This window comes from Caloenas nicobarica, chromosome 2 (genome assembly GCF_036013445.1).
Source record: "Caloenas nicobarica isolate bCalNic1 chromosome 2, bCalNic1.hap1, whole genome shotgun sequence".
NCBI lineage: Eukaryota > Metazoa > Chordata > Aves > Columbiformes > Columbidae > Caloenas > Caloenas nicobarica.
In genome coordinates this window covers 119,484,155-119,504,221 of record NC_088246.1, presented here as the reverse complement: position 1 = coordinate 119,504,221, position 20,067 = coordinate 119,484,155, and the positions used below count along the sequence as shown (strand labels likewise).

Genomic DNA, 20,067 nt, shown 5'->3' with positions numbered 1-20,067 from the left:
TTGTCACTTATCACAATTGTTGTCTGTCTTTCATCTCACTTCCTTACTCAGGTTACAAGTGTAAAAGCAGAATTCTGTATAACGATCATGCATTAATAGGTAAATCTCAAAAATGAAGTTATTTTGCATGATTTTTGTTTTATGCATACAATTGAACAGCAACAGGCCAGCCAAAGAAACCCCGAGCAGTTCTTCACTTTTTAACCATTCTGGCTATTTTTTTTTAATAACTCCAGAACTGTGTGCTTTTTAATTTTTTTTTTTTTTTAATTGTTGGGTTAATAGCTTTGCAAAACCCTGGCTGATTCAACTTCCCCCTGCCCCGCACCTGGTTTAACAGGCAGCGCCTCCGCCGGACAAAAAGCTGGCCCCGGCTGCCCAGCCACGGCCGGAGGGGCGGGGATGCGGGGTGAGGGGGGCGGCTTGCCCAGCGGCGCGGCTGGCACCCTGGGCAGGGGAAGTGCAGCGGTCGGAGCCGGGGGGCCAAACGCCAGCCCTCGGCCTGCCGCAAAGCAGCCTCCTGTTAGAGAGCGGTGCAGGGGAAAGGGACCTGGGGGTCCTGGTGGACAGCAGGATGACCATGAGCCAGCACTGTGCCCTTGTGGCCAGGACGGCCAATGGCATCCTGGGGTGTATTAGAAGGGGGGTGGTTAGTAGGTCCAGAGAGGTTCTCTTCCCCCTCTAATGTGCCCTGGTGAGACCGCATCTGGAATATTGTGTCCAGTTCTGGGCCCCTCAGTTCAAGAAGGACAGGGAACTGCTGGAGAGAGTCCAGCACAGGGCCACGAAGATGATGAAGGGAGTGGAGCATCTCCCTTATGAGGAAAGGCTGAGGGAGCTGGGGCTCTTTAGCTTGGAGGAGACTGAGGGGAGGCCCCATTAATGTTTATATATAAAGAGTGAGTGCCACGAGGATGGCGCCAGGCTCTTCTCGGTGACAACCAATGATATGACAAGTGGCAATGGGTACAAACTGGAACACGGGAAGTTCCAGTTAAATTTGAGAAGAAACTTCTTCTTCACAGTGTGGGTGCCAGAGCACTGGAACAGGCTGCCCAAGGAGGTTGTGGAGTCTCCTTCTCTGGAGACATTCAAACCCGCCTGGACGCCTTCCTGTGTAACCTCATCTGGGTGTTCCTGCTCCGGCGGGGGGATTGGACTAGATGAGCTTTCGAGATCCCTTCCAATCCCTGACATTCTGCGATTCCCGGCGCCCCCGGCCCGGGGACAGCCGCCTGCACGCTCAGCGAGGCGAAAACCGTTGCTGGCCGTTGGCAGCACCTCCCGGCGAACAGCCGCCTCGGAACGTACCAACAGCCGCGGCGGCGGGGGGTGGGAAACATATTATACCAACCCACCCCCGCCCGGCCACCGTCGCCTCCCCCTTTCGGCCGCTTCTGCTCGTGCGCTCCCGGCCCGGCCCCGCCCCCTTTCGGCCAATCACATGAGCGAACGCGGGGGCCGCCGGGAGTGGGCGCTACCTGAGGGGCTCGGCTGAGGCGCAATATGGCGGCGCTGGCCGGTTGCTGAGCGGTCGGTGGCCGCGGCGCCGAGGCAAGGCGGCCGGAGCGGGAGCCGCGGGGAAGTAGCAGCAGCGACGGACGGGCGGACGGGAAGCCGGCGGTCCCGGGCGGAGAAGAGCGGAGGAAGGTGGCGGGGGCGGCTCGGGCCCCCGGGCGGCGGCGATGGCCCAGTGCGTGCAGTCGGTGCAGGAGTTCATCCAGGACTCGTTCGTGCCCTTGGTGGCCGCGCTGTGCAGCGAGGAGGCGGAGAAGCTCACCCGCAAGAACAACCTGAGCTTCGCCGAGCTGGTGAAGCCCTTCTGCCGCCTCACCTCGGAAGGTCAGTGCCGGGAGCGGAGCCGGGGCGCGGGGTTTGTTTACACGGGGTGGGGGAGGCGGTGCCGCCGCTGCTTTCCGCCCGGCGGCCGCCCGGGGGGCGAGGGGCCCCGCCCGGCTGGCCGGAGCGGCTGTCACGGCGCCTCCTTTGCGCGGCGCGGCTGAGGCGAGACCCCTTCCCCCGGACCGCGGTGGTGTCCCCTCGGTCGGGTGTTACCTGGAGCGGTGACAGGCTTCGCGGGGTTGCACCAGGTGGCTGTCAAGTCTGTTTGATTTCTTTCTCGGTTTGTTTTTCTCTGTGGAGCCTTGGAAGTTAGGCTCGTCCTGGAGACATCACAGCACACGGCTGAGAAGAAGGGTGTCTGCAAATCTAGCTCTTCCCTATTTTTTTTTCCTTTAAAACGACTTCACTGTTATCTGGCTAATACTTGTACCTGCCTCTTGCTGTAGATTTTCTTGGATTTCACACCCGTGGAAAGGCTGTTAAAAAAGTATCCAGTTGTTGAAGGTATGACGTTAGTCATACCTTACATGCATTACATACCTTACATGCATTACAACATTAGTTGTAATTTCAGTTGTAAGTCGTTGCTTTCTCTCGCTTGTAGTTTTATGGTGTATACTTGTTTTGCTTGTTTCTGTGAGTAAGAGGTGTGCAAAGAGCAGGTGGGAACTGAGCTAGTTGTGTGGCACAGGTGAAGTGATAGTGTAAAGCAGCAGCAAAACTGGATATTGACCAGAGAAACTGACCAGTGGAAGGTGATACTCTGGGATTCTTTTACTGTAATGCTTCAACTTATCTGGATTTTTTTTTTTTTTTTAATGTAACTAAACTATGCTTTTCAAGCCACTGCTCATCAGAATAGTATGCAGGATAGCAATTGGAATAGAACTGCTTGTCAGAATAGCAATGCAGTGACATTTGTCAGATTTGGTTTCTGACAGCTCAGACTTCAGTCTCTTCATGTCCTGTGTTGAGGAAACAGTGCAGGAAAACAAAGCTTATATTTTCACTTGAGTTAGTTTTTTGCATTACTATTTAAAAAAAAAAGGCACCAACTTAAAAGTAGTATGCATTAAAATCTGCCTTAATTCTGTGACAAGTCTTAATAACTTAGTAGCCATAACTTCTTTATAAAGCCTTTTCCCTTTTTTAGCAACACTCATGAGCTCTGTGAGAATGCAGAGATAAAAATAATAAATTCAGCAGCTCACATCCTTGCTGTTCTGAAGTTACTTAAATATCTCTTTAGATTCTTTAGTGAAAGGCTTTCAAAATGCATCTAGCAAAAAAAATCAGGCAGACTATTCAAAATGAAGCATTCACTCTGAAGGATAATTAATTCTGTTGTTGCTTAGTAGTAAATATTTTTGTTCCGACTATTGCAACAGTTAAGGAACTTGCGAACCCGAACTAGTCTCTGTTTTCCCCCTGTAAATGCAGACCTCAGTAGTATGTCAGTACTTTATATAAACCAAACTAGTCTTTACTGTCTTTTAGTAAAGGAATTAATCATGGCTAAAGATTACACTTCCTCCCTTGATATAATGTAAGGCTTTGAGCTTATTACTTGAGATACCGATACTGACTCAATTTCTGCATTCTTCTAAAAACTTGTAAAGAAAAACTATACTGTTTGTTTTTCATAATTTTGTAGTACTTTTTGATGTTTCTGTAATTGGTCTTCTGCAAGCTCTGTCATGGAACAGTGTAAAGTAACACCTCCGTGAACTGCCTCTAAATCCCCATTAATTTCCTAATTTTGCAGCTATGGCTTTTGTTACATATCTTTGAGAAGGGGCATCCTTGCTGTTCTGCGTAGGCTGCATAACTTTGACAGTCTGAACCATCTTGTTCAAAACCTGACAGTCAAAGAACCAAGAAGCTGAAGCTTGGTACTGTGGGTTTTGTTGCTGCACTACTCTCTGTGTATTCTGATTCAATAGGCTGCAAGTGCCACTGCAGTTCTTCACTCCTAGCGTGACTTCCTATTCTAGCTTCATGGAGGAGGAAACATTACTGCGTGCTATATGTAACTTCTTGTGGTGAAAGCCAGTGTGTTGATGGTAAGGCAAGCAGTACCAAGCAGTATTTTCTTCAGGCAGAATAGTAGTTCAGTGTAATAAAGTTTCTCATGAGTTTGTATAGCAGTAAGCAATTCCTGTAGTTTGGACTTTGTGGAGTTCTAGGACAGGGAGACGTGCGTGTTGGAGTCACTATTCTTGTTGCATAGTGACGTTATTAACTGTATCCTGTGTACAAGATCTAGAAATGTTGGATAAGTTCTTAAATTGCTGTACCTTAGTAGGCTTGACCAAACTTAGCAGTAAAATTTTTACACAGTGCTTTTTGTAACCAATTAAGAGGAGGAGAGGCATGATTAATGATCTGATCCTCCACAACTGTGTGTTTCTCTGCTTGTGATTGTTTTGATGTTTTCACTTTTAAGCACAGTTTTTTCCAAGTGAGTATGAAATGCTGTGTGTTTGTGTTGTGGTTGTGTGGTGTGTGTGTTTTTTTTTTTTTAAATTAATACTCCTGTCTTAGTGGCTCTTTCATTGATTTTCTAATGTAAAATTTGGTTGATTAATATTTTATCTCTTTAGAAATAAGCTGTCCCTTCTACAAAACTTAAAATACATGCACTACTTCCTCTATAATTTGAAGTCGCTGGTTTCTTACTGCATTTTCAGAGTCCTGTTGCAATACAGATTTTTCTCTGAAGTTAAGGATTTACATAGCTTATGAGCCTGCTGAAGGCTGCACGTTCATCAGCGTTCTCGCTTAGAGTAGTAATGCAGTTATGAAATGAATCTTGTGGTTTATGTGCAAAACAGTTTTGATACACAGAAACTAAGCTGAGCTTTTTACTGTGCATATATTGTCCTTCACATGTTAACAGGGATGTGAAGGTCCAGACTGCTGCTTGATTCTTCAAGTAGTGTTAAACCACATGCTTCTTGCAGTTGCTCAGTCCAAGGAAGCCAGATTGTGTCTAATTTCAAGTAGAACTCCACAAACATACATAATGTAGATTTTAGGAGGGGGCCTGTGCACTGATCAGTATTAATCTACTCATCAACTTCTACTTATCGATGACTTACTAATGTTGTTGTAGCCAAAAACACTTCTGCAATATAGCAAATTGTGATGGTAGGAAATCCAGAGCACAGTGTTCAAAGTGCTCTTTACTTTTAGGTTCTTGACTTCCATAGGTAAGTCACTTTTTGTTATTGAAGGAGAAATTGTTAAAGTGAGAGAGAAACTTTACTGTCCTGGTGAGTCTTGACTTCAGAAGAAAACAAAACTAAACCCCTCCCCATGCTTCAGTTTTTCTTTGATAAAGGAAACCAAAAGCATATTGTGGATTTTATACCTTCACATTTATTCTCAAAGTGGCAGTCTGTCTTAGCTATTGCGTTTGTTAATAACAATTGATGCCTAATTTAACAAATGTATGTATTGTATAGATTTTTCTTTAAAATAGTATCTTGTTTTTAAGAATCCATAAAAATACTGTCTGAACTAATACTGTCTTGGTGGGAAGGACAATTACAGTGTACATGTCAACTAGCAAGTGTCACTTTAGGATAGCCTTTGTTACTCTTAAACCAAAGTGTTTTATCTTTTAATTTTAATTTATTATTTTATTTTTTAAAAGGGGGAGAGCTTCTGATAACTGTATCTGATTCTAAGCCTTAAATATGTGCTGAAAGTAAGGAGGTGTAATAAGAACACTGCATTTATCTGATGAGCTTAGATGTTAGGAATTCCTTGTTCATATGTGTTTTAGTCAACATATGAATATTTTCAGCTTCTGATGAGAAAGATCTTGTTCTTATGTATGTTACTACTCCCACTTTTGGCAAAATACTTTCTGAAATGATCTTATGAACACTTAAAGGAAATGTATAACACTAGAAATTTTTTATTAGGAATTAAGGCAAGAGCTTTTTGGAGATCCAAGAATGTCCTTTATGTCGGTCCTTAACGTTGCACATACGCCAGAAATGTCAGCTGCATCCTGTAGGGAAATGTGTTTGCTCTTCGTTATTATGTCTGTTGTAGTTTAGGAGAGACACCAAGGATGAGTTTTAGTGTTACAGCTGCACAGGTAAAGGTAGACTAGTTTCTTAGTTGTTTGTCCCTCCCACTTGCTTTACATTTGATCTTTTCAGTAGTCATGTGGCAGTAGGGTTGATAATTTATCTGTATGATAACATGGGAAGCAAAAAAATCCCCCCCCTTCAGCTTTCTGATAGAAAAGCTGAACTGGATGAATTAAGTTTAGCCAGTACAGTTGCCATCCTCTGTATTGATACAGCCTTATGATGAACAAGTTCAATCTGAAATTTATAGCTGAAAAAAAAACCCCACAGATTTTTCAGGTCGTTTTGGGAAGGGTCAGTTCTCTAAATTGCTTCAGTGTGTTTTCTCATGAGCTTCAGCGCTGGCTAAAAGCTGGGAGTGAATGTGTGACTGAGGAGGGTAGAACTATGTTGGTTCAGACTGTGATAGAAGTCTGTTTTAACAGCTAAGATGGACCGTAAACACATCTAGTGTGATCTGGCTTGGGCTGTGCAGTTGTTTTTTCTGGAAAGGCTTGTGGAAAAGGTGTGGAGTGCTCCTCTGGCTGGAGGGGACCGAAGCTTCAGTTTGAGACCTTCACAGTGTGAATTTTGTGGTTAGTTGCAAGATGAGGAGAAGAACAAGAATTTTCCTTTGTTCCGCTTTGTATGCGCTACACAGTGATTTGTGAAAACAAAATGCAAAGGAGTCGAGAGCTGTACTGTGGATATGTGGTAGCAGCAGGTGTCTTTGGTAACCGTATTCAATGCGTTCTGCCTGCACTTCCAGTCTGGCTTGCTTGGTGGTGCTTCTGGTTTGAAATAGGGAAAATGTCATGAAAATTCAGAGCAGACCCAGGATTGTAATTGTAATGTCTGTTGAAAATGTCATGAATACTTTTTTAAAGACAGATGGCTTGAGTGAGCAGGTTTCACAAAGATTCTACAAAGGGAGTTCTGCATTTATGAGTTATGTGAAACTCAAATTATTGCTTATGGTAACATGTAACTTTGTCTGTAAGATACAGAAGAGACTGCAGCCCAATAGAATTATAGTGAAAAGATCACAGAGCTAGACCTTAAGTAGAAAGGTAGGCCAGTATACATAAGTGTAAAAAAACCTTAGTTTTCTTGTGATCAGTCTTTTTTTCTTTTCAGGAAATTGAGACTCTTTTTTTTGAAAAATGATAAAACCACCAAAACAAAAGCAGGGCCTTAGAGAATAAAAAGCATCACATATCACTGAAGAAAAATAAGAATTTTGCCTGTGATATTTTTTTAAACATATAGAAAATAAAGGCACCCTATGTATAGCTGTCACAGTTATATGGACTTTTAACTTCGAGTTAAATACTGCCATTAATTGATTGTCTTGCTGGACTTTGCTGCTTCCTTGTCCTCTAGGATTGGTATTGACCCCTTTGCATGGGCCTGGGACTATTTTTTTTTTTTTTTTTTTCTGTCTGATGTCTTTCTTAGAGAAGTTGGTCTTAATGGGAGGAAAATATTTTTTGGATAAACAACACAAAGCCAAAACAGTGTAAGATACTGTGTGCTAATAATATAAGGCTGCTATCACCCTTTTTAAAAGCTAATTTTAATAATGAATCTGTTTATTTTTTAGTAGTACTTTTATTGGTAACAGTCTAATTCACTTTTTCTAAATATGCAATCTCTCCACACCAACATTTTGCATATTTCCTAGCTGTTTGTGGTTCTGTCATAAACACCAGGTCCATGGCACTTCACTGCATTGCATTTTTTGGAGGCTGCATGCTGTAGCTCACTGTTTGTCAGGCACAACTCTCATGCATAATTCTGAAATAAATATTTAATACTCACAAGACTTTTTGTTTTTTTTAAACAAGTATTTAAAAGTGAATCAGGCATGCTGGTTCTCATAGAATCATAGAATGGTTTGGGTTGGAAGGGACGTTCAGAAGTCATCTAGTCCAGCCCCCTGCAGTGAGCAGGGACATCTTCAACTAGATCAGGTTGCTCAGAACCTCGTCCAGCCTGGCCTGGAATGTCTTCAGGGATGGAGCATCTACCACCTCTCTGGGCAACCTGTGCCAGTGTTTCACCACCCTCATTGTAAAAAATTTCTTCCTTGTGTTTAGCCTGAATCTACTGTCTTTTAGTTGAAAAACATTACCCTTTGTCTTATTGCAACAGGCCATGTTAAAAAGTCTGTCCCCATCGTTTTTACAAGCCCCCTTGAAGTACTGGAAAGCAGCTATAAGGTCTCCTCAGAGCCTTCTCCAGGCTGAACAATCCTAGCTCTCAGCCTTTCTTCATAGAAGAGGTGTTCTGTCCCTCTGATCACCTTGGTGGCCTCCTTTCCAACAGGTGTTTCCTGTACTGAGGGCTCCACAGCTGGACGCAGAACTCCAGGTGGGGCCTCACCAGAGCAGAGGGGCAGAATCACCTCCTTCGACCTACTGGCCACGCTTCTTTTGCTACAGCCCAGGATACGGTTGGCCTTCTGGGCTGCAAGTGCACGTTGTCAGCTCATGTCCAGTTTTTCATCCTCAAGTCCTTCTCAGCAGTGCTGCTCTTCAACAGTGTGTTACTAACATGTGTACTAATGTTGATTAATTTTTACTAAAAGTTTGTCACTCCAGAAATGTAACTTCAGTAACATTCTTTTAAAATCAGTTGTGTGATGCCTTTTGCAGAACATGGAGTTCCAAAACCATTTCTTTAAAAAACAAAACAGCAAAACTAAGGTAATCGCACTGTAATATTAAAAATGAAAGGATATGTTCATTTTGGATGCACTAATACTATGCTGTCCCTGTCAAGTTTCTTGAATGCTGTTATTGTGTACTGTGGTTTTCTTGGAAACTGGGGATCCCTTGCAATATGAGATGTTATGTGACATCCATACATGGTTACTATAGGCTTTCTGTGCAACTTGAGTACATTCTACAAGGAAGGGGGTGCAGCAGTGCAGGGCGTGGGTTTGAGTACTTGTGTTACTCTGAGTGGATATTCTTATAAGCTAAGATCCTATGCTAGGTGTTCATAAGTCTGCCTAGATGAACCTAATGTTGAACATGAAGTAATTCCTCATTCTTCCCTTCCCCCCACTCCATTTTTGGTGCTCAAGTGTTATGGTCCGTGATCTGAAATTGATAACAGCGGTTTAGTCAAAAAGTAATCTTTAAAGAAAAAGAATAATCTGTTGGGAGAAATATACTATTTTATGGTAACTATTTTAACTGTTATACTCCTCAATAAAGCTTATTTCTTTTCTTTTTTAGTTCACATGAGAGATCCTAATAATCAGCTTCACATAATTAAAAATTTGAAGATTGCTGTCAACAACATTATTACTCACCCACCTCAGCCCGGTGCCATTCGAAAACTTTTGAATGATGTTGTGTCTGTCAGTCAGCCTGCTGAAGGACTAGTAGCTAATGTGATCACAGCTGGAGATTATGATCTCAACATTAGTGGTATGTAACGATATTGTATTTTTTGTAACTTAAACTGGAATTTACTGTAAGCTTGATTTCAGGTTTGTGGCCTATATTAAAGTTACTCTGAGAGTTGATAAGTTTTGAGTCATTGTTTTTACTGATTCAGATTTATCAAATAGTTTTGGTTTTATATAGTCCCAAAAGAGTGGCCGAACTTAATTAATAATTCTTAATATAATGTTTCCTAGCGTAGTAATTCTTATGAACTTGTGTTAAATCATCATACTATTTTAATGTAGAAAATACTCATGCTTTGGTTGTGTTAAGAGCTCATCAAATTAGAGGTTTTTCTTGTTACCAAACTGACACACTAATGTGTTGCACTTGGTTTAATAAATATCAGAATGTATTTACAGTGGTACTAACATACAGCTTCACATGGAAGTTAGTCCTCCTGCCTTCTTTTATTGGTCTTTTTACTTATTGCTTAATGCATAGAGTTCATAAAGTTGACATAAAAAGTTGTAGGATAAAACGTTTTTAAGGAAAAGTATGTAATTCCATGTCTTGCGTTTGTGTTTTTTTTTTACCATGAAACTCTGTGCTTCATATTTCACTGTCAAAACGGCTAGAATAGTCTAAAGATGTGTTATCAGATCCCCAAGGAATAAGGCATTGTGAATTATACTAAATGAGACCTGATCTTGAGAGCCGAGAAGATTAAACTCCTCCCAATTAAGATCCTAATCCATTAAAGCCTTTGAGTACATACTTAATTCAAAGCATGTATGCATTGCCCTATTTAAACGAGTAATTTATTGTACTTAAAGTTCAGCATGCGGTGAGGAATTTGCTTATGCTATAGCAAAAGACTGATGAAAATTCATGAGGATTAGTAAGTGATGTTGTCATAGTATGATTTTTTTAGTGTTGATGATGAAAAATTGCATAATTTTACATATTCGATACCTAATTTACAAGCCACATCCTCAACTTGATGTGAAGTATTGAGAGAAAAGGGAAAGACTTGAGCCTGGAGATTTTTGGGAGCTATTGGAAACTGCACACTTTCTCAGTTTCCATGGCCCGTTTATCTCTGAAATTGGTGAATTTCCATTTTTATGTGAAGTCTCTCTGGAGAGAAAGTCTGCTTGAATTTTACAGATTAGAAGACCCTAAGGAAGCAGAATGGTTTCAGTGAAGAGACGTTTCCATAATGTTTCTGCTGACCTCAGTTTAAAAGTGAAGTATTGAAAGAAGGGAAGAAGAATAGTGGCTACATCAAGCCATGCTTTCTAGTTGTAGAAGCAAATAATTCTCCTTTTGTTTTCCTTATTTGCTGCTGGAGTTATGCAAACTGCCGTACTTGACTACCTTCTGTCTCTCAGTGATTAGGTTCTTATTTCCATACTGACAGTATGCATATTTGACAGAAGAAGGAGAGATGTCTAATCTGATTAAGATCATACAGAAGGACAAAATCATGTAGGAACAAAAATCATATAAGAATGACAAAATCATGTAGTTTTGTGGTACCCCTTTTTAGGGCTTTAGCACAAAGCAATGGCACAGTGTTGTCATGTTGAAACTTAGATCGTACTGTAGGAGGATGTGAGGAAGTCCCTAGCTTGCCAGGTGAAGTTCCTTTTCTACTTAGAAAGCTATGAGTATTTACCAAGAAACTTTTTTTCTTTTTTCAACTTTGTTAGAGCATTTTATTGAAAACCCATGGAAGCATTCATTCCTGGCAACAAAACATAATCTTTTTGGCATGGAAATGTGAAATACTCTAATCTGTTATTTAATTTGCTCTTTTGGTGAATTAGTTTTCTGGATAGCAATATTAAAAAAATAATTCCTTAATCTTTAATGATGATTGAATGCAGTCTATTTTGAAGGAAGACACAAACATTTTTCAAGAGGCTCATGTATGGGTGTTTTCAGCACTGAGATCATCATACTGCTTTTTTTAAAATTTATTTTTGGAAAAGTTTTGGAACTGCTGTGGTGAATTGGTTTGTTTGTAATCTTTCTTTGTTACACTTGTTGTTTAATAGTCTCATAGTTCCATAATGCTCTTTTAGTGGGTGACCTAGCTGATTGCTGAACAGGTGCTTGTGTTCAGCCATGCCTGCTTCTCCCATGTACTGGTGCATGTGGAGAGTGAGGAAAAGTGATCCTACTAAAAACTTTTTTCTCCCAAATTTTCAACTGGATCACTTCCCTGGTTATGTTCGTTCAGGGCTGCATGATGCTAATGCTGGCCTGCAGCAATGCAGGAATATGAGGGAGATAAGGGAGACTGTTGGGATGACCACTTTCAGCAGCTACATCTTAAGTTACTTTAACTGTAGTGCTACAGCCTGAGAAATATCAGAACTTAATGTCTTCCATTTATAGTCTCTTCCAACTAGAAAAATAATATGTAACTGTAACTTAATTATTTTCTACATTATAGATTTCCTTTTTTTATTCAAGCCCAGAATTTGGGCTGAACCAGAAATTAATATTGAATTCTATTAAAATACACTGTCAACTGTTGACAAGCCTGAAATGTTCATGATTAAGGTTAGCTGGAATCAAATCTCTTCAGTCCCTGATGGGCCTGCATGGTATAGATTTTCTGCTTCATGCTACCAGAGCATAAAAGTCAGTAGTGTGTTTGCACCTGACCCTTTTTAGTATAATAATATCGTGTTTTTTCTATCAGATCGCTCAGTTAAAGCTAGTGTTCCTTGGTACAGTAATTGGAAAGAGACACTGATGGAACTGAACACATCCACGTTTTATTCAGGTATTTTTTTTGTGGTTGGTGCCAATTTGCCAAATTGCCCTTTATTCCTTTTCCATGTGCCCCATCCACCTTTCCTTACCATCTGCTACAACTGTTTAGCACTTTTCTTGGCGTAGATGTGTGTTCCTCCATTTTTTTCCCCCCAAATGAAAAATTGTTGGTGATGGTTGTTTAAATTTTCTTTTAGTCGCATTTCTATTCCTGTTAATCTGAATCATTTGGTCTTTCCACAGAATCAATAGGTGCAGCATGGTGGTGGGAAATGACCTGATGCTGGAAAAGCACTGTCTTGTTTGATCCTATGGGCCTATATACTGTCCCTGTTCTCTATTTCAAATGTAAATACTTTCTGCTTCTCTACAGAACTTGCTTCTCAGGGGATAGTGGTGTTTTTCAAATTGGAGCTAAAGTGCTGACCGTACTAGGAGCACATATGCCTCTGCTATATTGACATTTTCTGGAGTATCACACTTTTTTTTTTTAGAAGTGTTGTAATACATTTTCTCCTAGTTTGTAAGACTTATAGCTACTAAAAGACATTGTTTATTGACCTCTCAACTTACAGTGAAGGCCTGTGTTGTGCTCTATCAAAGCCACATTTTGATGTTTTTCAGTTTTAGATACTAACAAAGTTTATGCCTTTTGTTAGTAACAGATAACTTTTCAGTAGTGTCTGTTCAGATGCTGCTAAATGCCTTCCTTTTTGAGTGGTGCTAGAGTACCAGTATCTGTGAAATTCATCTTAGTCAGGTAGCTAAAAAGTACAAAACTTCATGAAGTAGACTTCTCATTCTTAAGCTGTTGTGTACAAATATTACTTACCAGAGTTTTTTTTTCTTTAACGATTTACAAAAACATTAACAAGTTTGCCTAAACTTCAGTTCTGCTTGTTTAATATACTGGAAACATATTACTAGAAAAATACAAAACATACACGTCTGTGTACGTAAATGACAGTGTTGCAATGCACTGCTATAGCATGTGTTATGAAATGTTACCTCTATGAAATTTTTTCAAATATTGTTTTTGTTTCAAATATGGTGCATGTTTATTGTTGTAAGTATCTACTATAAATGATTACAGCCCTGTAAATGTTCTTGAGTGAATACTGATGTATAATATGTTGTGGTTGTGTAGAGGGAATCCAGTTGCCTTTGTATCTACTTCAAAGTTTCTTAATAGTCTTAATGAGAAAGGGGAGGTGGGGGGAAAATAAAACCACCCCATGAAACAAAATAGTACTTTGCTGTTTGCAACTCTGTCAGATTAAAAAAAACCCTTTGTGATTCAACTGTAAAACAGAACCAGAGAACTGAAAACAGCTTGAAACTAAAATGCGGTTGAAATTTCTGCCTTAAGTAGTTTAGCATTGTTTGGTTTGAACCTGAGTTACTACAATGCTTTGTTATTCTTGTAAAAAAAAATATGCATGAGAGTTGCTTTCTCATGGTTTGTTTTTAATAACAAGCAGTGTTTTCCTTAATTTAAATAGTTGGCATATTTACATGTAGGACTTGGTAAAGCCAAGAGCTTTTCATGCACTAGACTCAGAGAGCAGTTGCTAGAAAGGCTGTAATAAAATACTAGAAGTTTGCCTTCTATTCGTATTTTGTTTATGGGAGATGTGCTGACTGCTGGACTGAGTTCAATTAAGTGTGACTGTATCTGACTTCCATGTGGATGAAGCTGATGTAAGATGGCTTGACAATGTAGGATTACACAAAATGCATTAACTTAATGCACAAGAAGATAATTCCAACACAAATGAAACTCAATTTCATAAAGCCATCGAAGTATGTGTTTCCTTGGGCCCATATAAAGAAAACAAATACCTTCAGGATTTCTTATTAATGCATTTTTTTTCTGTACTAGTTTGTTTTCTAGTTTGCAGATGAGTTTACATTGGGTTCCAGCTAGCTTCAGTGTGAAATCAGGTTACTGGAATTGGACTAATTTTGCTCTGGCATCTTTTTTTCCACTCAAGAGAAGGAACTGCAGAATTGAGATGGCATAAAACAGGCATGAAAGGAGAAATAATACTTCATTGCTCAACTGATAGTTGGCATGGAAAGAAACAGACAAGATTTTTGAGTTCACGTTTTCTTTGGATGTCCCAGACATACTTGTTTTCTCTTGATTCGTTACTCTTAGAAAAATGAAATCCCTATTGTAAAAGGGCATTTGAACATGACGGATTACTATTAAAAGGCATTTATGGCACAGCTTGGATCTGAGTTTCTAGCTTTTTGTATCTCTGCTTTGCAAGCTGACAGCTGAACTGTTTGTTTTAGCAGGGCAGAGGAAGAGGACTAATGTCAAGCCAAGTCACAACACTTGCAAAAAGCTTTAGACAAACTGGCAGGATAGGGTTTTGGTGATCTTTTAGTTCTTCTACATAGTCAGAAATTAATTTTGCTTCTCGATCAATTCTCGCATTTCTAGCCAAGGCAAATTCAATGCCTGTTAGAAGAATTTGTTTTTTCTTTCCCAAGTGTGTGCGTTTACATTTAAAGGAGTGGTAAGGAGTAGTTACTGTAACAAGGCCTGAATACATGTGAGCCTCCAATATTGAGGAAGTGGATGCTTACGATACTGTTCAGTTTCACAGGATTTGATTCAGAGTGTTACCGTTTCACCCACTTGTGTGTAGTTTAGATGCTTTATCCTTAGACTGTCCTCCCTTCTTCCCCCTGCTATGCAAACCTTGTCTGAGTTTGCAAGCTTCACTCTTAGGTGTAGTCTTTCATATTTCCTTTTCATAAATGAGTTAACAGAATTTTCGCCGAATATTCTAACTCATCTTATCTTATTGTGTATTCCAGCTACTACTCCTTGGTTTGAGTCTTACAGAGAGTGCTTTCTTCAGTCCATGCCTGCATCAGATCATGAATTCTTAAACCACTATGTTGCATGTATCCTTTGAGTGTTACAGACCCCTCTAGTGAAGGCTTAGAGCTGACTGCAGAAATGTAATGTAGGAGACTTTAAAATTTCGCAGTAACTCTTGTTTCCATTATGATTTGAAATATATATTTTTTTCAGTATGTCTAACTATAATATATACAGACTAATTTTGTAAGGGTATTAGGGTTTTCTTTGTGGTTAGTTGTTTTTTTAAACAACTTTTTTTTTATATGTCAAACTGAGCTCTGAGATAATACCTGTAAAATAAACTTCCTCATCCTAAAATGCTTTCTGCTGTAGTTCTTTAGGTATCTGTTGACTGTCCCTTATGTACAACAGAGGCTTTTGTCTTTAGGATGTACCTGCTGCTTTTTATAGCTTTTTCTAGCAGATGGAGGGGGGAGGTTGGGGAGGGTGTTTTGGAAAATTGGTGAACTTGGAGGTATTTTGGACAAAAAGAAGTCTGGAAAGATGCCTTAAATGCCTTTTTTTTTTAACCCAAAACTTAAGCAAATATGCTTGTCTACAAGGAAAATGAAAATATACACTTTTCATGATGTAGCTGGTGTTTAGCATTACAATAATTATAATGCTGCAGGTTTCATAGCACCTACTTTGTTCTTAATTGTGCTTCATCATTTCAGTGTGGTGGAACAATTATGTTAGTAGCCATTAGAGCGAACCATTTGTGCAGTATTAATGTGGCAAAATATTGATTCTGGCCTTTGACTTCTACATTTTGGTAACATTTAACGTACAGCTTGCTTTCTGATTTCTCTGAATTAATGTCTTTGAATAGATGTAGCAGAGCAGGATGTTCCTTATTAATGATCATGGAGTTGCATTAAGGTAAAAGTCTGGATGCTTCTGCTTTTTGCTCAAAAGATGTTGCTGTGTTTATGAATACTGGCTGTTGTTGCTCAGGTGATAACTTGAAGTCTCAACTCATGTTGGAAGCTGAAAACTAAAGTACACTAGGAGTGAATTTCAGGTATATATTTCATAAACAGTTGGTCTGTATCTAAAACCTTGAATGAACCGTTAGCTATTATGTATTGGCTTAAACTTGGATTCAATATTAGAATTGGCGCAAGCTCCTGTTTCATTTCATGTTACAGATGTTAGTTAACTGACTGTTTAAATGGTGTTTTTATCAAGACTAAGGCCAAATTCTAATTGTGCATACTTTTGTGGTAGTGTGTTTTATAGGCTTAAATATTGTACTCATCTGTTTTATGTTATACACTATTTTATTATATGATCAGTGGTTGTTTCAGGGTTCTTTCAGTAAATGTCCTTAACATGAGTTTAGGTATGCTTGTAGTTTCTTCTAGTGAGCCAGAGCCTATGGAGCAATTTCTGAAGCTGTCTCAAGAACAACATCGAATTCAGCATAGTAGTGAATACTTATATCCAAAGTGGTTTATACCAAACACGCTCAAATACTATGTGTTACTGCATGATGTAAGCGCAGGAGAAGAACAAAGGTGGGTTGTCTACTTTCAATGAACTTACAGATCAACTCTGACTGAAATGTTAACACTTATAAATTCAATTGAGATTAGGTGTGTAACAGGATCCGTTAGCTAGTCTGCTGACTATTATGCAGATTTCTTTTAGTATTTTTAGATCTACTTCTCGTGTGCGTATAAAAGGGAAAGAATCAGTCTTAGCTTCTTGAGGTAGATGCTTTCTTTGCTATCTTGTAAACTAATTCTCAAAGATTCTCAGTTTCACTTGCATAAAGGACTGATTGAAAACAGGGGAATTATCGTTTGAATCCCTATGGATAATAGTCTAAAATAGCTTGTTGCAGTGTATACTTAGAATAGAACTTGTTTGATATCAAGACAGGGTAAATGTTTTATTTTTCCAGAGCTGACTCCATTTATGAAGAGATGAAGCAGAGGTATGGAACTCAGGGTTGCTATTTGTTGAAAATAAATTCTCGGGTGTCTAACAGAGGAACAGATGAACAGATACCAGATCCTTGGAGCCAGTACCTTCAGAAAAACGCTATCCAGAACCAGGTATGACAGTATTTTTAAAACAATTTATGAAGTGTCGTGTTAACATAGCTATGACTTTTTGTGAGGGCATAAGATGAATCCTCTCTCAAGGAACTGTCCTCTATGCTATTTAAATTGACAGTATGGAGCACTGAAATACTAGACTGTCTGAAATAGGCTGACAGGAGCACTGAAATAATAGACTTTGACTTTATGCACTGACAAGAGCAAGTAATCTCAGAAGTGTCTTACTCATAGTAACTTTCTACATTCATTTTGATTAATTTTTGTCACTCTTGAAATTTGCCTTTTTTTTCCCCTTAGTTTCTCTGTACTTCACTAAACAGTGTGTGTTGGTTTGTGGGGGTATGTGTGTTTTTTCTGGTAACATCTTGCAGTCCAGCCTGGTCTGTCATCTGCTAAGATGGTAAATGACAGTGTGTATTAGGTCAGAGTCTTGAGTTCAATTTGCCGTAAATGTCTGTATTTTTGGCTTCAGGACTGAAAATGTTCCTTCTTGAGTTTGCTTTTGATTGACCTGCAGTTTTAACTGCATCCGATTAAAAGGTTTGTGGAATCATAGTTCTTTACCAAATGTAGCTGACACTGGAAAGTCAAAACATCTCATATTCAGTAAGCTAAGAGAACCAGTAAGCAATGTTCCACCATGAACTAAGTGGATTTTTTTTTTTCCTGTCATATGCCAACTACCCAACATAAATAATTTTTGGTTTTTTTATGATCTCGTTCACAAATTGCTTTTAGGGAGCATATTTTCACTGCTGTAGGCATTGCCATGTAAGAGTTGGAGTTGCATAACTTGACAGTGAAGCTGTTTGAGCAAGCTAGAAGATACTTGCTTCATTTATTGGTGAATAGGACTTTCATCTTTACAGTAGGACAAGTTCTTAAAACCTCGCAGACTACTTAAGAAATGAATATATACAAACATGCTTTCTTAATAATTCAATTAACTTATTAAAGTTAACAGCTACTGTTGACTGACCTTTGTGTGTGTGCTCTAGTATTCTTAAAATTCTGGCTTTTTTTTTTTTCTTTTTCCTGGCAGGATTGCTATGAAGATTGTCCTTACACTGTCATTTCAAATAAGAATACTGATCACTTGATATCAGATGGCTTAGACAGTGAAATTAAAGGTATTATTTTAACTTCTATCAAAACACTGATAGCATTTATACAGCTGTCTCATGTCTTGGACAGTAATCGCTTGAGTGTTTTGTTAGGGAATTTGAACTAATAATTTTCTAAATGCTCAAAGATAATCTACGAGGTGTACACAAAGAAAAATGCTGTGGTGCTGATCCAATGGATTGATGCTAATTGGTAGATGTGTCTTTAATGAGGTGGCTATTGATTGATTGGGCTCATCTTTTGTAAGACTAAGCATATTGTCTGTCAACAGACGATTAATAAAAGGTAACATAGCATTACATGGTTAATTTTCGTCATAATAAGTCAGTGTGCTCTGTATCTTGGAAGCTGAGGGGTTTTTTGTCCTTGTTTTTGGTTTTAAATCTGGAAATGACAGCATAGAGAGTTAGAAAGTAAGCTGACTGGAAGAGTTCGCCTCACAACTGAGCTTGTGGATGGCAGAGGACAGTAAATGAAATTGAGTGCAAATTAATGCATGGTGGTTTTATTTAAAAATTTTTTTTTCAAGGCAGCTGTCTAGGATTCAGATAAGAAACATCATCAAATAGGGAAGAAGTGGAGGTGCATGCTGTCTGGCCTGACTCAGCTCACATCCTTTAGACCTGACTTAAAAGGCACGGGGAGACCTGGTCTATGTAGGAGCGCCTGCAGTTGCCTGAAAAAGCAGCTTTTTAGGGCCTTACAGCCCAGGTGTTGTCTGCAAGCTGCTGTGCAAACTTTCCTTACCCAGCTTTACATTTTGTGAGTAAAATCCATTAAGGATTTGATTTCACAGCTCAGCTCTGAGTGCTAGCTATGGCCAGGTAAATAAAGGAAGCTGATTTTCTTATATAGAAAGGAAATAATAAATAACAGAACTATTTAAGCCTTAGAGCAAAATGATGTCTCGGTCTATTTTGGATAGCTGAGTGCAGTAGTGACCAGTACCCCTTCTTGTTGAACTGAGAGGACTTTGGAAGAAGTAGTTTTATATCATGGTTGCTCATAAAGGCATGGAAAATGAGGTGCGATATTTATTTATTTATAACCTTAAAGCATAAACAGAAAACAGTGAGTGGAGCCATTGTAGTAGTTGCTGAATTTCCAACTCTTCATGAATATTTTATTTTAAGGTTGATGCTAGTTAAGCTATTTTGAGATTTTTTGCACTGTAGTTGAGAACCAAAAAAGTACATATTTAGCCATGTTGTAGTTCCTGAGATTCCCTGAGCTTTCTGAAGAATTTCGGGAGTGATGTAGTACTGAGGTAGCGCTCTGCTGCTGTCTACTCAGCATTGATCTGTAGTGTGGAATAACTGGTGAGTAGCTTTGCTTAACAGAGTTCTGAGTAAGGAGAACTTTAAAGTAGGTTAATAAAAATGAAATTTAAAAACTAAAATGTTTAAGTAACTTTATACTTACTGAGGGTTTTATTTCAATCTTCCAATAGATGGCCTGTCAAATAACTTTAAGACTCACCCCCTTCAACTGGATCATCCCAGCGGCAGTTTGGACAGCACTGATTACGTGAAGGCTACTGCGTCATTGCAAGACTCCAAGAAATCGAATTCTGGAACGCCACATGGTGCTTGTTTAACACTCACAGATCACGATCGAATTAGACAGTTCATACAGGAATTCACATTTAGGGGACTTTTGCCACATATAGAGAAGACAATTCGGCAACTTAACGATCAGGTCAGTTTACTTTTAAAAACACTTTGTGCTGTAATAAAAAAAAAAAAACAGTTGGGATATAAATCCAGTTATCCAAAATATGTTTTGAAATGATTACTTCCTTCTGCAATGATTCAATGGTCTTGTTGAAAACTGTAAATAAATCTAAGAGAAATAACTGAAGTTATAATTTTTGCTCA

At 39.2% G+C, this 20,067-nt stretch overlaps 1 protein-coding gene across 4 annotated transcripts in view; it reads left to right on the top strand.

Moving 5' to 3' along the window:
• Positions 1–1,469: 1,469 nt before the first annotated feature.
• TRAPPC8 (trafficking protein particle complex subunit 8) overlaps positions 1,470–20,067 on the top strand; it is a 59,685-nt gene continuing 41,087 nt past the window's right edge. For 2 of the 4 annotated variants that reach the window (XM_065629490.1, XM_065629489.1), the window contains exons 1-8: positions 1,470–1,842; positions 9,173–9,367; positions 12,042–12,125; positions 14,948–15,037; positions 16,342–16,516; positions 16,906–17,059; positions 18,108–18,195; positions 19,641–19,888. In XM_065629490.1, coding sequence (XP_065485562.1) covers positions 1,686–1,842; positions 9,173–9,367; positions 12,042–12,125; positions 14,948–15,037; positions 16,342–16,516; positions 16,906–17,059; positions 18,108–18,195; positions 19,641–19,888 — 1,191 coding nt within the window. In that variant the 5' untranslated portion in view covers positions 1,470–1,685. The remainder of the gene's footprint in view (positions 1,843–9,172; positions 9,368–12,041; positions 12,126–14,947; positions 15,038–16,341; positions 16,517–16,905; positions 17,060–18,107; positions 18,196–19,640; positions 19,889–20,067) is intronic. The other 2 variants (XM_065629492.1, XM_065629491.1) reach the window with 1 other exon arrangement.